Source organism: Lepidochelys kempii, chromosome 24, assembly GCF_965140285.1.
Source record: "Lepidochelys kempii isolate rLepKem1 chromosome 24, rLepKem1.hap1, whole genome shotgun sequence".
In the NCBI taxonomy this organism is placed as follows: Eukaryota; Metazoa; Chordata; order Testudines; family Cheloniidae; genus Lepidochelys; species Lepidochelys kempii.
Window position 1 is genome coordinate 1,274,233 of NC_136403.1, and position 16,185 is coordinate 1,290,417.

General features: G+C 60.5%; 2 protein-coding genes across 28 annotated transcripts in view; both read right to left on the minus strand.

Moving 5' to 3' along the window:
* Nucleotides 1-498: 498 nt before the first annotated feature.
* On the minus strand, nucleotides 499-6,393 carry LOC140902652 (uncharacterized). The gene is made up of 7 exons (XM_078850471.1): nucleotides 6,188-6,393; nucleotides 3,362-4,681; nucleotides 2,421-2,562; nucleotides 1,788-1,886; nucleotides 1,425-1,665; nucleotides 1,224-1,343; nucleotides 499-800 (listed from the first exon to the last, which is right to left on the minus strand). The coding sequence occupies exons 2-6, from the start codon at nucleotides 4,402-4,404 to the stop codon at nucleotides 1,261-1,263; spliced, it is 1,608 nt and encodes a 535-aa protein (XP_078706597.1). The 5' UTR covers nucleotides 4,405-4,681; nucleotides 6,188-6,393; the 3' UTR covers nucleotides 499-800; nucleotides 1,224-1,260.
* A 1,966-nt stretch (nucleotides 6,394-8,359) lies between these two features.
* Nucleotides 8,360-16,185, minus strand: part of UBAP2L (ubiquitin associated protein 2 like) — a 403,300-nt gene continuing 395,474 nt past the window's right edge. For 16 of the 27 annotated variants that reach the window (XM_073323130.2, XM_073323152.2, XM_073323146.2 and 13 more), the window contains 6 exons: nucleotides 15,545-15,762; nucleotides 15,344-15,449; nucleotides 11,084-11,151; nucleotides 10,413-10,610; nucleotides 9,939-9,989; nucleotides 8,360-9,253 (listed from right to left, as the gene is read on the minus strand). In XM_073323130.2, the coding sequence (XP_073179231.1) occupies nucleotides 9,158-9,253; nucleotides 9,939-9,989; nucleotides 10,413-10,610; nucleotides 11,084-11,151; nucleotides 15,344-15,449; nucleotides 15,545-15,762 (737 nt within the window). In that variant the 3' untranslated portion in view covers nucleotides 8,360-9,157. Of the gene's footprint in view, nucleotides 9,254-9,938; nucleotides 10,028-10,412; nucleotides 10,611-11,083; nucleotides 11,152-15,343; nucleotides 15,450-15,544; nucleotides 15,763-16,185 lie in introns of all 27 variants that reach the window. The other 11 variants (XM_073323155.2, XM_073323151.2, XM_073323150.2 and 8 more) reach the window with 4 other exon arrangements.

Here is a 16,185-nt window from a genome sequence, read left to right on the forward strand (position 1 = left end):
GAGAGATGGGGCCCTTGTGCCGGGCGCAGCCCCCACCCCAGAGCGAGCGGGGCCCCTTGTGCCGGGCGCGGCCCCCACCCCAGAGAGATGGGGCCCTTGTGCTGGGCGCGGCCCGCACCCCAGAGAGATGGGGCCCTTGTGCCGGGCGCAGCCCCCACCCCAGAGAGAGCGGGGCCCCTTGTGCCGGGCGCGGCCCCCACCCCAGAGAGAGCGGGGCCCCTTGTGCTGGGCGTGGTCCCCACCAAGAGCAAGGCTCTGTCATGCCGGGCGCGGCCCAGACACCGAGACCAGGGAGCCCCTTCTGCTGGGCATGCACAGACCCCAGCCGAAATCAAAGCACCCCTTGTGCTGAGCGTGGCACAGACCCTGAGCGAGATCAGGGTCCCCATCATGCCAGATCCCCACCCAAATCAGGGCCCGTTGGGCGCAGCCCAGTCACCCAGGGACTGTCCCTGCCCTGAAGTGCTCGTGATATAAACAGGCCAGACGAAGGCAGGATTATGTTCCTCATTCTATGAACAGGGAAACTGAGGCCCAGGAAACAAGACCCCAGCAGAGAAAACCATGTCTGTGTCTGCCCCAGCCATCTGGAGATGCCAGCGCTGTTGGGGGCTCAAGTCCAGTCTGGGTGCAGATCTCACGGCCATCAGGGCTTCCCCCTCTTTCTCACGAGGAGCTGGACGGGTCCATGGGCAGGGCCCTGATGAGCTGCCAGGCCTCGAGCCACATCAGCCCCTGCAGGCTCCTCTCCCCGATCTGGAGCAGCTCGTCCCCAGGCTGCAGTAGGTCCTTAGGGCCCCCTGCAGGAGACACCAGGGTGACGAGCCTGGACCCTGGGACCTGGATCGAGGGGCTGCTGGCATGTCGTGTTGGGGACTGCACTGGGTCCACATGCAGCCAGGGTGATGAAGCAGGGCCCATGGGGAGAGACACACTGCAGGGAGGGCCCGGGAGGCGGGGGGATTTCTCTGCTTGCAATGGGTGGCTTTGTCCCTGAGTCCTCTCCCCAGTGGGGCTGCTGGGACGGTACAGCCAGGCCCCCCTGATGACACAGGTGCTGGGACCCACAGGGCAGCGACGGGCTGGGAGCTGCTCCTGAGCAGAGCGCCCCCCCCCTCGCCAGTCAGCCTCCCCCCGCCGCTGTCTCCCTCCCTCTCCATCTCGGCCAGCTCCGCAGCCCTGACCCCTACGCTGCCCCCCCCCCCGCACCCCCGGTCTCTCACCCTGGAAGATCTTCTTGACGGTCAGAGGCCTGTCCCCCTACAGCGACCCCCGTCCCCCATCCAGGCTGAATCTGAGTCCGTTGGCATCTTTCACCACCTGCATGGGCCTCACCGTGGCGTCTGCGGGGAGACAGACAGATGGAGCTGTCAGACGCCAGCCCCTCCCTGCTCAGCTCAGGGCCCTGTCTGGCCGTCACTCACCCGGTGCTGATGGAGGGGGCTGTGGGACCGGCGCTGGGAGGGAGCCGTTGGGGAGCCCATCCACTGCCCCCTTCCGCAGCACCACAATGGCCTGCCGGGCGGCCTGGGCCCGGTGCAGCCTTTGCAGCGCCTCCCCATGGCTGCAGCCTGTCAGCGAGTGCCCGTCGATGGAGAGAACCTCATCCCCCGGCTGGATGGTGCCCTCCTGGGCGGCCAGGCCGCTGGCAAAGACGCGGTGGATCTGCAGGGAATCAGGGCAGGGAGCTGCATTAGCCCCTAGAGTCAAAGCCCACCCTCCACTCTCATCCTGCCGGCCCCAGGCTCCCCTCCCCCTGCTGCTCCCTGGGGGACCCCGGCACTCACCGTCACCCTCTCGTGCTGGTCGCTCCCCCCTGCGACGCTGAAGCCCAGCTCGGCCCCCTCGTCCTTGTGCAGCACGACCACCTGGATCTCCTTGAGGTGCTGCTGGGAGAGAGGCGCGTTAGGGGCCAGGGTCTCTGCAGACCCCGGAGGTGGGGGTCAAGGCTCCCCTCCATCCCGGTCTGTACCTGGGCACCTGGACTGGGCAATGACACGCCCGCACCAGCTGCACCAGGCCGGCCCCCCGTGCTCCTCTGGCAGCTGGATCCCAGGCTGCAGGAAGGATCAGTTTTAACTACCCGGCCCCTGACCGGCCCGCCACAGAGCCCCGGCCCGACGGGGCGGTCACACGGGGAGCCCCTGCCCGCCACAGAGCCCCGGCCCAACAGGGGGGTCACACGGGGAGCCCCTGCCCGCCACAGAGCCCTGGCCCAACAGGGGGGTCACACGGGAGCCCCGGCCTGACGGGGAGCCCCTGTCACACGCGAAGCCCTGGCCCAAGCCTCTTCACTCTGACCCCACCCAACCTGGCTCGTTCCTGCCTGGGGCCTGGGGCCCAGCCGGAAGGACGGGTCCCGTGCGCAGGGTGAGGGGGACAGACAGACAGACAGACGGTGCCCCTCGGGTGGCACATACCTGCAGGCTCTCCTCTCCCAGGCCCTTCACCTCCTGCAGCAGCTGCTCCAGGTCCTGGGCTGGGATCAGGGACACCACGGACAGGCTGGACAGGCTGGAGTTCAGTGATGCTGAGCATCCCTCATCCAGGGGCGCCTCCTTCCTGTCCAGGCCAAACTCCATCAGCTCGGCCAGGCTGGGGGCAGGAGAAACCCCATCACAGCCAGGGGACCGTCCCCCCATGGTGCCCCCAGCACCCACACCTGCCCCCACCAACACTGCCCCCAGCACCTCCCACCTCCCAACACTGCCCCCCAGCACCCACGCCTGCCCCCCACCTCCCAACACTGCCCCCCAGCATCCACGCCTGCCCCCACCCCCCAACACTGCTCCCGGCACCTCCCACCTCCCAACACTGCCCCCCAGCACCCACGCCTGCCCCCACCCCCCAACACTGCTCCTGGCACCTCCCACCTCCCAATACTGCCCCCCAGCACCCACGCCTGCCCCCCACCAACCCTGCTCCCCAGCACTCATCCCCCACCCCCAACACTGCCCCCAGCACCTCACACCTCTGCCCCCCAGCACCCACACGCACCCTCCAGCACTGCCGCTATCTCCCTAGGGTTCAGGCACCCAGCACCAACCCCAGCTGCCCCCCAAAGGCCCTCACCCACCCTGGCAGAGCCCTGCTCCCTGCCTCTCCCGCTCAGCTCCTGGGTCCTGCCCGGCTCTGCCAAGGGTGGCTGCGTTGGGTTCTCAGTGCGATGTTCACCCACCCAGCCAGGGGCACGTGCCACCCAGCCAGGGGCACGTGGCACAGGAGTGACCCTGGCTTTGGTACCGGTAGGGTGCCAGGCCTCCCAGCATAGCAGAAGGGGGTGAGAGCTCCCCAGCCCCAGGATGGCTTGGAGGGGAGACCCCAGAGCACCCCCAAGGCCGGCTCCAACACGGCTACCCACCTGAGGGCGAAGCTCCGGCCGTGGGGCTGGCTCTGCTCACTGGGGGTGGTGAGTGAGGACTCTGTGGGGTCAGAGTCATCCCTGTCGGACTCCCCCAGGCCCCAGGGAGCGAGGGGCAGGGCTGGGGGCGGCTCTGGGGCCCTGCCCTCTGCAGGGAGCAGGAAGGATGTCAGGGGTCCACGCCTGGGCAGGTGGCTCTGCAATGGCCCCCCAGCAGGCCCGGTCCCCGGCAGCCCCTCACCAGCTGGACCTTCCCCCTGGGCCGCCTTGGGTCTGCCAGCGTCTGGGGGGGCCTGGGGCAGCCCTGGAGCTCTGGCTCCTGCCCTCAGTGCCCCCAGGCGAAGTGCTGCATTGTCTTTCCTACCACCCTGGGGGAATCGTTGCCCTTTCCCAGGGGGCCGTGGCTCCTGCTCCCCACCCCAGGCTGCCCGGCTTCGCTGGGGCCCAGCTGCTGGGGCCCCCGTCAGCCCACTTCTGCCTCGGGGGGCAGCGGCCGCCCAGGGAGCCTGGCTCGCCCCAAAGCGCAGCTCGATGGAGCGAACCTGCTCCCGCACAGAGCAGCCTGGCCCCACGCTGGGGCCCCTGGCCCTGCCGGGCGGAGGCCGCGTCTCCCCAGCTGGTTCCGTCTGCTCCTTTTGGGCAGGGGGCCTGGAGCTGCTGGGGCACAAGCCTGGGGCCTTGCTGGACAGGACGCTCTCCTCACTCCTGCGGGGCGGCCAGTCCCTTCCACTGGGCCTCGGCTCCTGGCCCGCCCGCCCCCGGGCCCTGGGGCTGGGGGCCCGGGGGCTGGGTTCCTCGCTTGCAGCCAAGCTCTTCTGGAAGCGTCTGATCCGCTCCTGCAGGCTGAGGCACGAGAGGCCAAGGGCCCTCTGGGCTGACGCCTCCTGCAGGGGCCTGACTTGGAAAAGCCGGGAGGGCCCCGGCCCCTGCGGGACGTCACCGCTCCCAGCTCTCCGAGGCCTGGCTGTGGCAGCCCAGCTCCCAGGACAAGGTTGGCCAGGGCCAGGGCCCAGGCAGGGGGGCTGGGCAGCGTCTGGCTCCATTCCCAGCAGCGGGTCAGAGAGCTCCGAGTCCAAGTCCCACGGGGCGGCTCAGGGATCCCCAGCTGATCCCACTAGGTCCCGCGTAGCCGGTCCTGCTGGATCCATCAGCCTCTCCCAGCCAATCCCTACACGTCCCTCCTGGGGGGATGCTCCCCCGTGCACTGGGCTTCTTCCCAGAGTGACGGGGCCTCCCAGCCTCGCCCGACAGGACCGGGGCAGCGACTGAGGAGATGATGCCGACCGCAGGGTGCCTGGGGCTACTGCGTCCCACCTGGACCTGTTGGAAGCAGAGGCCAAAGTGGGGTTGATTCCCTGGACCCTCCACCTGCAGGACCCTGCTCCGTCTCCGTGCGACATGGCCTGGCCTGGGCACCCCCAACCACCACCACAGTCTCGCTCCCCCAAGCGTGTCATCACCGGGTGCTTTAGAGCCACTGAGTTATTTAAGGTGCCATCTAGACAGAACCTGCCCTGGCATGGGAGGGAGCCATTTAATCCCTGCATGACAGGGGGCAAGCATGGCGCTGGCTGTCTCATGTTCTGGGTGGGGCTGGGACCTAGACCGAGCAAACTCCAGTGTCCTTTGGGATTTGGTGGCCCGTGAGAGCGATGAGGCTCTGGGAGAGGGCAGGCAGCGCCCACTGCTGGGTGAGCAGGACTCTAGCCACACCAGTTGAATCCTGCATCCAGAAGCACTTTACAAACTAGCCAGCGATGGATTCAGCCACCTCTGGGATGCAACCAGGCAGCTGGAGAACAGGAAGAACGGGGTGGGGGTGAGGTGTCGTTCGGCACCCAGAGCCAGGTTTGGTTCAAGGGGAAAAAAGAGTTTTGCAAACAAACAAACAGCAGCAGCAGATTTGTAATGAGATTTAAAAACAAATAAAACAGGGGTTTTATTCTGTTTCAAGTTTGCAGCCTGGACCCCCATGGCCTGATGGGAACCAGTCACTCAGATACCATGGGCATTGGCTGGCCAGACCCCATGCCCTGACAGGCACTGGTTGCCCAGACCCTACAGCTTTCTACCCGCACATGGGACCCCAAATGAAAGTGGCCTGTCTGCGTTCACCCCGGGGTGCTGGACCTAGCCAGCTGTGTGCAGAGGGCAGCTGAGAGCAGGTTGTTCCTTGCTCCTCTCGGGGAGCAGCGAGAAGCCGGAGATTTGGATTGAACTGTCCAATGGTGAGCCGGGCAACGTGTCTTAAGTGCCAGCTGTTGAGGGCAGGGATCATGCACCAACCCACCTACCGGGGACCAAGGGATGGGGAGGGGAACAGCCCATTTGGCCAGGACATGCATCTAGAGAAGTGCCAGGTACCTTGCACCACAAGTAGCCAGAATGCTGCGCTTTGGGGTTCATCCAGGTGTCCCCCCACCAGCCGCCCCCTCCCCGTCACACCACAGGCCGCACCTCCCCTCTCCCCGGTGCTGTGATTGGAGCAGGGACTCGGCCATGAGGACAGGCTGAAAACAGGCACTGTCCTGCCATGCAGCACCCAGAAGAGCAGCCATAGGACTTGTGATTACAGGGGGCAGAGCAGGCACAGGCTTGGCCTTCTACTGCCCCCCCCCAGCACCGCCCCCACCCCAAAACACACCGCCACGGGGCCAGGTAACCTCCCCCCATGTCTCATTCGTCCTGCCCAGGGTATATTCAATAAAGTCCTCCCATGGGGAAGGCACCCCTGGCACATGGGATCTGCCCTCCCCCCAATACTGCTGGCAGGAGCGGGAGGTCGCGGTCAGTCTTTGCCCCCCACCGGGTCTGACCTGGCCTTACCCTGCAGAAGAGCCCCAGCCCGGGGGGTGCAGTCAGCCGGCACTGTACCCTCCCCCACTGGGGCACCGTCAGGCGGCCCGGAGCCGGAAGAGGCTCTTGCTCATCCGTTGCTGTGCACGTGGGGGGCTGAGCAGCTTCTGGGTTAGAAAGGCAGGCCCCCCCCAGCTCTCTGCGGGCAGCTCAGCAAGGTACAGGGGAGACTTCCTGCCCGCCTGCTTCCGCTGGGCCTAGGGACAACCCGCCACGGCTTCCCTTCTGACAGGTCCTGCCACAGGCTGAGGCTCCAGCCCCTGCCACAGGCTGAGGCTCCAGCCCCAACGACTGTGGTCCAGAGGCAGGTCTCCCATGCAGGGAGGTGTCTGCGCAGCCCCTTGGTGCAGCCGAGCTGGGGTAAAGGGGCTGTCAGACAATGAGGTGTCCGGGCCACAGCTCCCCCGTCGCTCCCTGTCTGCCCCCCACCCCCCATTGCACAGTCCTGCTGCTGCAAGAACAGCTGCCCTGAGCCCTATTAAGGGTTAACTGCCCCCTGGGGCGCAGCTTGGAGCCTACAGGAGCCTGCTGCTGAGGGCCCCGCACAGCACCAACTGGGGACCGGGAAGGGCAGGGGACCGGCGGGAGCCACACCCCTCGAGGAACCAAGGGCCAGCCTGGATGTTCTTAGCCACTGCCACACACAGCTCTGGCCTGGCGCAGGCCCCTGCAGTCATGCACTCGCACCCCCTGCAAAGCCCCCTGACTGGGGAAGGGGCCGCTCCTGCCCCCAGCAGGTTGATCACTATGGGCCAGGCTCAGGTAGATCACATCAATCTGTGTTCTTCACACCACATACACCAGCACGCATCGCCAACACACACAGGGATTTCTAACCATTCCTGGGCCCAAATGGCTGCGAATCCCAGAGCACTTTGCAAAGCTGAGGTCAGCTTTGGTATCAGCAAACAGGAAACTTGTCACAGGTGCAGAGAGCAACGTTCTGCCCTGGGACAAGCAGGGCACTGGAGCAGTACCTCGCACACGAGTATCCAGACCGAAGAGAAGGCACAGACAGAGCAAGAAGCTAAGGAAAGGGAACAAATTGATGGGTCGGACCTTAGGGACAGGTAGCGAGTTCTGGAAGGTGTCAGATCAGCCTACCCCTGCTCCCGGAGGACACACGTAGCTTCACCTTGGGTGCGTACTGAGCCATGCTGCACCGAAAAGCTGCACCACGTGACTGACTACAGCAAAAAACCTGGCTGATGTCAGCTCTCTGGTCTCCAGTAGGTTTCATTACGAACCAAGGTGCAACCAACCAACCGCCTGTTCAATTTACCAAGCCCGAGACAGGTCCCACAACCCACCAGCCCCTACTGCTTCCAAGACAGAGAGGAGGAGAACTGGTCACTGCAAGGCGGGAGCCCTGGGAAAAAAAATGAGGGGGGGACCCACGCTCTGGGGCGAGGCTGGGACTGGGGAGGGGGGTGAGGAGGGCCTGGGCAGCTGCCAGCTGGCTCCATGCAGCTGTGGCCCCCGCACCCAGCCCAGCTGTGGCCCTGCAGCACCGTAGCCAGACTGGGATTTCAGCGTGGGGTCTGTAAAGCCAGCCCCATCCTCCCCACGCAGGGAAGTCAGCAGTAGCTAGTCTATTAGTCACCACTGGGTGGCAGCCTCTGCCCAAGAGACTCCTGCACCATCCCCTGCCAGAGGCACAGTGGGGGGAATGGCCCTGGCGGACTCAGGCCAGAACCCCTGCACAGCCTTAGACAGGGGGCAGTAAGGAGGCGTTGGGCCTGCCCATCTGGCAGTGGCATGCAGTAGACAGGCAGCCTCGGAGTGGGGACTAACCAAAGACCTCCTAATGAGAGAACAGCCCCATTGGGTCACCGCCTGCAGCCAGTGACTGCTTCGCCTTGGGCAGGAGAACATGCCTGCACCTGGGCCCACCAAGATGAGTGCCCTGGAAAGGGCAGAGATGCCTGGGGACCACAGAGGGGAGGGGTCAGCATCTCAAGACAAAAAGGGGACATGCAGGCCCAGAGATGGAGCGGGCCTGGCCTCCTCCACTACCCATCAATATACCGGGACAGGGCCCGGCCCGCCGCTTTCCCTCTCCAGCATCCATGACGTGCTCCAGGGCCCAGTGCCAAAAATCCTGATCAAGGCTCAGAAGGTAGGTATTAAAAAATACACACATCACTTTGTGATCTTTATTCTCTTTTAGTAAATAACCCGCACGGGGGCTTCATTTGAAGTGACCAATTCCAACTGAAAAATACAAGATCTGGACTGCATAGAAAAAAAGACCAAAAAAACCCAAAAGCAGAATATACTTACAGCGTGCAAGGGGGGAGGCGAAGGGCCTGGCCTGGGGCCCACTGTGGGGAAGGGGGCAGATGGAGAACTTAAAATAAAGAGGGGTTTCCCTCCACGTACCCTCCTGGGCTTGTGGGAGCAGTGGAGTGTGCTGAGGAAATGAGGACTCCAGGACGGCGTGGGGTTTTTGTTTTTATATACAAGACACATTTATCCATTAAATTTAGAACACAGTACAAAAAACACTTCAACTAATTCATCGGACAATGCTGTTCATATCAATTACTGTTCTTATTCCTAATATTAAAGGGGGTTTGCTGTAGGTGAGCTTGCAGCTTTCCACTCCTTTAGGTCCACCAGGGTCAGGGGGCAGCAGGATGGGGGAGAAGTCGGGGAGAGAAAGGAGTAAAAACCAAAAAAGGCCCCTACGGCAAACGGTTCAGTCTGAATGCAGAGAGAGATAGAGAGAGAGAGAATACAAATTCTATATTACATACAACAGGAAAGGTGGCTGAAAACAGACACAATGCAGAGCCAAGTGGCCGGCCTGCCCCGGGGGCTGCTGGCGCTGTGCCGGGGGATAGGGGGCGCTCCCTCCTCCCCGGGTTCCTTTGTCGTCGTTTTCGGTACGTTTCTCTTCCAGAAGCGAGTGGCGAGGTGCGCAGGGCCGCTGCAGCCTCAGTTGGCGCCCCAGTTATAGCTGTTGTAGGCGGACTTGTTGGCCTGGGATTTCTGGGGGATGGAGCTGCCCTGGCTGCGCTGTCCGGTGCCGCTCTGAGGGGGGTTGGAGGGGAAGCAGAGGGTTACTGGGACGAGCTGGAAGCCCTAAGAATCCCCAGGGTCCTGAGCCCGGCCTGCTCTGCGCACCACAGGCCAGGCCGTGCCTTGCCCTCAAACCCAGGAGTCCCGCACCGGCGCTTAACAGCACGAGCTGCAGACCTGCGAGACCAGTTCCAGGAGAGCTGCCCCATGCTCACCATGCCAGGTGAGCTCCAGGCCACAGCATCGCTCTGGGCTGCACAAGACAGCTATGGTGCCAACCTGCTGCGGCCCTCCGCCCCGGCACGGCTCTAGCCCAGTGCAGCAGGCTGACACCAGCCCACAGCCCCTGACCCAGCTGGGCCCCCCGCCTCCCCCTTCCCCATGAGCCACTCCGCGCATCTTCCTCCAGACCAGGAATGCTTCCAACACCACCACACAGCAGCAGCTGGAGGGCTCCGCCAGGGCTGCAGCTCAGGGAACCGGGGGTGGGGGCGGGCAGGTGTGAGCATGGGCGTGTGTGTCTGTGCCGCGGGTGTGAGTGTGTGCGCACTTACTGACTGGGGGCCTCCCTCCTCGCCTGGCAGGGTGGTGCGGCCATAGGGGGTTCGGGAGCGTATGAAGGGCTGATTGGGGGCTGAGGGGCCTAGGGGGCAGCATGGGGAGGGGCAAGGCATTACCATTCAGAGAGGTTCATTACCTGGTCCTCCTGCTGGCGTTGGCAGCACAGAATCATCTGCAAATATGGAAGCTGTTGCAGTGCCAGGATATGGAAAATAAAGGGACAAACTATGACAATAGAAATCCACGGTTAGACCTGACAGCTACGGCGGGATCGTGGGGGTGGCCATTAACCCCTCCACTGCTGGCCTGCAGAGCCGCCACTGGCAGGAACAGGGAGGTCAGGACGTACCAGGTATGTTCCCGGGGGGAGGGGCAATGGCTGAACGTACCTGGTACGGCCCAGCAGCAATGGGGTGGCGCTGAGTACCCCCCAGCTGAGTGCACCCCAGGCCTTCCTCACCTCTTCCTCTCACAGGCCGTGTGTGTATGTGCAGGCATGTGACCGCGTGTCTGCATGTGTCCGCTGTGGGGCATGAGAAGGGAAGGGGGGCCAGGGGAGCGAGAGAGAGCCCTAGGAAATAACCCGGCAGGGGGCTGGGGGGCTGCTTACCTGGCCGTCCTGCTGCAAGTGGTGGTGGAGGATCTGCGAGTGAGGCTGCTGATGCGGGGTGAGGATGTGCATGAATGGCGCTGGTGGGTACGCTGCGGCCGTTGCGGGGTTGAGGGGGCCACCACTGCCTAATGCTGAAGGCAAGTTGAACGAGGCTGCCGGGGTTCCAGTGTGAAATCCCTGCTTCTCGAAGGACTGCTGCCAAGGAGACACCACGGGGGGGGGTGAGGGGCGCCAGGCAGGTCTACCCTAGCACACGCCTGCGTCTAAGACAGCGCAGGGCGAGGGCTCTTTCACCCTGAATGCTTCAGACGGGAGACGTATCCCAACCCCAAAACATCTCCTGCCACTCTCTCAAATCCCACCCAGCCGGATTGCCTCCGGGTGGAGAGAATCGCCCCACAGAGCCCGCTGCATTAGAGAGCATGTCTACACGGCAGCTGGGAGCCTGCTTCTCGGTCCAGCCAGCACCGTCGCAACGTCGGCAGCGGCTCGCAGTGCAGTAGCGCGAGCCAAGCTCGTGCGAGTGTCTAACTGGACCAAGAGGCACGTCCCTAGCTGCAGTGCAGACACCCAGACAGGCCTGCAGTTCCCGCAAAGCCTGGCACAGGTCCCCCGGAGTACCCCCCCGCCAGCTACTATCTGCCCAGAGATATGGACGAGATACCAACCTGGGTCTTGGAGTAGACTGAGCCCGAGATGTCTGGCACTCCCGTGTTACTGGATGTCACAGATACGCCTGTGGAGGGAGGAACCCAAAAGTCAGCATCAGGCAGGAGCTCCCGTCAGCAGGCAGGGCAGGGGTGGGCACCCTGAGGTTACCAGGTGAACCAGCGCCACTCCCAGGCAGGAAGGAGCCACAGCACTGGATGCAGCCACTGGAGTCCCCCACTCCAGGTGGGGTTTGGAGAGAGCTCCCACCTGGCAGGAGGAAGCCCCTTCTCAGAAGAGTGGAGAATCTGTCACATTCCCAGCTTGAACGCCCTGGCCTCAGACACCCCACCCTGCTCCCACCCCGCTGCTTCAACCTGATTATACCAGAAGAAATCCTCTGCTTTGTGGGAGTTGCCAGACGGCACCTGGCAGGGGCTCCTACAAAGGGCAGAGCAGCTTTGTCCTTCCAGACAACAGTCCCCAGAGGGGCTTTGACCTTAGAAACGGGTGGCCGTGGATGGCTAACAGCTGCCATTTCCTCATCTCTCCCATTCCACTAGTGCCCGCTCCCTGGGCTGTGCGCTCCGCAAGGGCATGCCCTCAGAGCTGACACACTGTCACCAGGCAGCCTCAGCACCACTATGGGGTGTGTTGAGGAGACGGCCCAACACCCCAGCCCTCCTGCGTGGAGCCGTTTAGCACCTTGCTAACGCTGGTACGGAGACCAGCGCCGATGGCACAGAGCCCCAGGGGAAGCATGGCTCTGCAGAATTAGCAGAGCTGTTCAGCAACAGGAAGAACTGCTGCAAGGATCCTGACTGGAGTGGACTTCGATCTGGTTCTGGGAAGATCTGTCAAGGAGGAGACCATCAGGCAAGGGTGACAAGCAGCTCTTGGATCCCAGAACAGAACAATCTGCTGCCAAAGCAGTTTCTTCGGGTCTCCAATGAGAAATGTGGTCTAGATGAAATTATTATAAGGTGGGTGCAGAACTGATTGGAAGACTGAACTCAAAGAGGAGTTATCAGCAGTTTGCTGTCAGATTGGGAGTGTGTATCTAGTGGGGTCCTGCAGGGGACAGGCCTGGGACCGGTACCAGTCAATTATTTTCATTAAGGATCAGTTGCTCTCCACGGCCACGGGAGGTAGGATAAGAAGTAATGGCTCAACCTGCAGGAAGGGAGGTTCAGGTGAGATATCAGGAAAAACTTCCTAGCTCTCCGGGGAGTTAAGCTCCAGCATAGGCGTCCGAGGGAGGAGGTTTAAGAGCAGACTGGACAAACACCAGTCAGGGCTGGTCTAGGTTTACTTGGCCCTACCTCAGTGCAAGGGGCAGGACTTGGTTACCTCTTGAAGTCCCTTCTAGCGCAACATTTCCAGGATATCCTGGCTGCCGCAACGAAGGGGATGGAACAGTTCCCCATCTCCTGAACTAGCCAGGGCTTCGCAACCAAGGATGTGGGGCTGAGAGCTAGAGGGCTGTGGCCATAGCATTCTGGGGGCAGCAGGGATGACGCAGCTAGACAAGACCACATTCCCACCCCTACAAGGCACAGAAAGGGCAGGGTAGCCCCTTAATACACCACACTCATTAGGGGCGGGGTGAGTCTAACACACACCCGGGCCCAGTGCTAGCAAAAGTCCTCGATTTGTAGGCAATATTCATGGGGACTGAGAGCCAATACACGCACAGAACTTCACCAGATAGGCTGAGATTTCATGTCAGCTAGCAACTTCACAGCAAACTACATGCCAGGTCCAGACTTTGGCATCACAGAGCAACAGGTGCTGTCGCTCAGGGTCTTAGGGGGGGAAGAGATATGACAGTAGGCTGCCGGGACAGGGCCAGCAGACTCACCAGGCCAGCGCAGCATCAAGAATTACTCTGATTTATAGGTCATGGTGGAGGGGACAGACCGGCTGAGCCTTCTCACCCTGATGCTGTGCACGAACACAAGATACACCTGCCATTTGTAAAAGCCCAGCAGAGGCAGCACACACTGTCTGGTGTCAGGCAAAGCCCAGCCTGTCAACACGTGTGCAGAAACCTCAAAGAAATTCCAGAGGACTGGAAGAATGCTAATATTGTGCCAACATTAAAAAAAGAAAAAGCAAGCAGGATGACCTGGGTAACTACAGGCCAGCCACCCTGACATCAATCGCAGACAAAATAATGGAAAAGCTGATAAGGGATTCAATTGAGAAAAAGAATTAAAGGACAGGAATATAATTAATGGCAGTCAACGTGATTTTACATAAAATAGGTCTTGTCAAACAAGCCTTACTTCCTTGAGATTCCAAGTTCGGGTGATAAAGGTAAATGCAGAGATGTAATATACTTTTGGAAGGTGTTTGACTTCGTGCCCTATGACTTTCTCATGGAAAAACTGACACTACACAATACCAGTGGAGTACATGTTAAATGGATTAAGAACTGGCTGACATCGTCAATGGGAGTGTTTCTATGGGATTGGTACTAAGTCGGACCCTGTTCAACATTTTCACCAGTGATCTGGAAACAAATATAAAGTCACTGATGATGAACTAGAGACTGGCAGGGATATAAACAATGAGGAGGACAGGGCAGTCATACAATGCAATCCGGATTGTCTGGTAAACTGGGCCATTCAAACAAAGTGGGTTTGAATAGAAAATTATACAACTAGAAACAAGTAATTCCCTACAGAACGGGGGCTCTCTCTCAGAGGTAGTGACTGATAGCAGACAAGTAACTGAACAAGAACACCCAGTGTGATGCTGTGGCAAAAAAGGGCGGATGCCATCCTCGGACTTAGGGAGAAAGGAGGTGATTTCACCTCTATACTTCACTGACTAGCTCGATGCTCGAATATCACATCCAGTTCTCGTGTGCATGTTTCAAAAGGAAGCTGAAAACATGAAGGAAGTGTAGAGCCCTGAAATGATTTGAGGGATGAAGAAAATGCCTTACAGCGAGAGACTCGGAGAGTATGATCTGTTCAGTTCATCCAAAAGATCAAAGCGTGACTTGATGACGTGTATGGACCTTCACAGGGAGAAAATCCCAAGTAGCGAAGGGCTCTTCAATCTAGCAGAGGCAGCAGAACAAGAACCAATGGCTGGAAGCTGAAGCCAGACAAATGTAATTTAGAAATTCGGCACAAGTGTTTCTCAGTGTTCCAATAGTTAATCACCCGCGAACTGCCAAGGGAGGAGGTTGACTGACCAGCTCCTGAGGTCTGCAGACTAAGCCCGGCTGCCTTTCAGGATTATGTACTTTAGCCAAACACAAGTTATTGCACTCACTACAGGGGTATGTGGGTGAAATTCTCAGGCCTGTGACACATACAGGAGGTCAGACTAAATGATCTAATGGTCCCTGCTAACTTTAAACGCTATCAGTCTCTGAGAGCGATGCTCAGGGAGCCAGCAATCCAGCACGTGACTCTCCGGAAGAGTGTGCAGTGCTCCGTGGATCCCATACAAACAAACGCAGGGATATGGCTGGGCCGGTCAAGAAGAATAAATATGCTGCACAAGGGTGCATCAGAGCAATGTCTCTCCTCGAGTCCATTCTCGATGCTGCTGCAGATGGGAAAGAGAAACATCAGCCATGTCACTCATGTGATGGCTAAATCCTGCAGCAGCTCTGAAAGTGTACATCCAGGCTAGAAGTCACAGACAATCGGGAGAGCAAGAAGAATTCACTTAAGCTTGACTCAGAGTGCCAGGGGTCCTGGCCACCCCTCTAGAGCCGCACATGAACATCTTACAAGTCATTGCCAGGAAGCGCTCTGGGCCCTTACTCTTCTCTGGGCAGAGTCCCTCTTCTTACCCACCAGCGGGCAATCCACCAAGAACAAGGTGTCTGTACATAAACAGAGAGGACATCCCAGCATCTTTATGGACAAGTCGCCCCACAGCACTGCTTCTAATTAGCCAGCAGGTGCCCTCCCCATGAGGTGTAAATGCCCATGTAGCCCCAGGGCTCTTGAAGTCAGTCCCAGGACTGCTTGGGGCAGTCTGACACAAGGATGATTTTTGGTGGATCTCCCAGCCTGGGATTGAAAGTGGTGTTTGTCCAGACTGCAGCTGCACTTTGTTTCCAACAGCACCCCAGAGAGACCCAAGGCGGAAAGGCAGTGTCTGTGGCGGTCCAGCAGCCCAGCGCAGGCAGGGCTCAGTGGACTAGTTTGTTCCAGCCCGGGACAATTGCCCGTTTCCTCTCCTGTGACCCCCCTGACAACCCTCCACATGTTACAGACGTACCGACTGACTGCCCACCAAGCGTCTCTTACCAGTGCTGTATCCATGAGAGCCATAGCCACTGGGCTGCTGGAAAGGGGTTGCTGACGCGTTGACGCTAACATTCACACCATGCTGCTTGGAAGAGGTAGGAGCGACCTAGAGAAAGGAAGGGGCCAGGATGGTGAGCACAGGGCCAGCCAAGCTTCTCTGCCCTGCCCCCCCCACCAGGTGTGGAAAGGGGGAGCACTCACAGGGAACACGGCGGGCCCATACTGGAAGGTGCTGGGGAGCCCTGGTACCCCTGTGTAGTATGGCAGGCTGGTGTAACTGTAGCCAGGAGGCAGAGCTGGGTTCAGGAACGTCTGCTGCGTGGTGTGGTGTGTCTGCGTCTGGCTCTGCTGAGGCTGCGCCAGAGTTGTTGCTGGAGCAGGGGAGGAGGCGTCGCCGCGGCCGAACTTCGCGAGGTCTCCTGGAGAAGAGAGGGAGACGGGCGGGAGTGAGGCCACCGGGCTGAGTGGTCGACGAGTGAGTGACTGGGATCGACTGCCTTGCCTTGGTCACCTTTCACCCAAGGATCTCAGAGAACCTTGCCAACAAAAGGCCTCAACCCCCCGTGGGGTGCTGGTGAGCCTTAACCTTGCTGCGTGACGCTCGGGGGGGGGGGGGGGAAGAGCTGGCTTGCCCAGGGTCCTAGAGTGAGAGCCGCAGAACCAGGAACAGAACGCAGGCCCCTGCCCCAACCTCCAGATGATCCTTCGAGGATTCCAAGCCATTAAATCAAAGGGGCCCAGTACATACGACCCTTCCCCGCAGCCGAGAGAGAATTCATTTCAGACCCCTCTGCAGCAGGACCTACAGACACACAGCAGCCATGCAGCATGCAAGGCTGGAT

Bases quoted from the DNA above. Each gene is read 5' to 3' on its own strand.
- LOC140902652 (XM_078850471.1), bottom strand. From the start codon at position 4,404: ATGGAGCCAGACGCTGCCCAGCCCCCCTGCCTGGGCCCTGGCCCTGGC. The intron at 2,563-3,361 runs GTGGGTAGCCGT...TGGCCTGGACAG, and splicing joins GGCCGGAGCTTCGCCCTCAG to GAAGGAGGCGCCCCTGGATG. The intron at 1,887-2,420 runs GTATGTGCCACC...CTCTCCCAGCAG, and splicing joins TGGGAGAGGAGAGCCTGCAG to CACCTCAAGGAGATCCAGGT.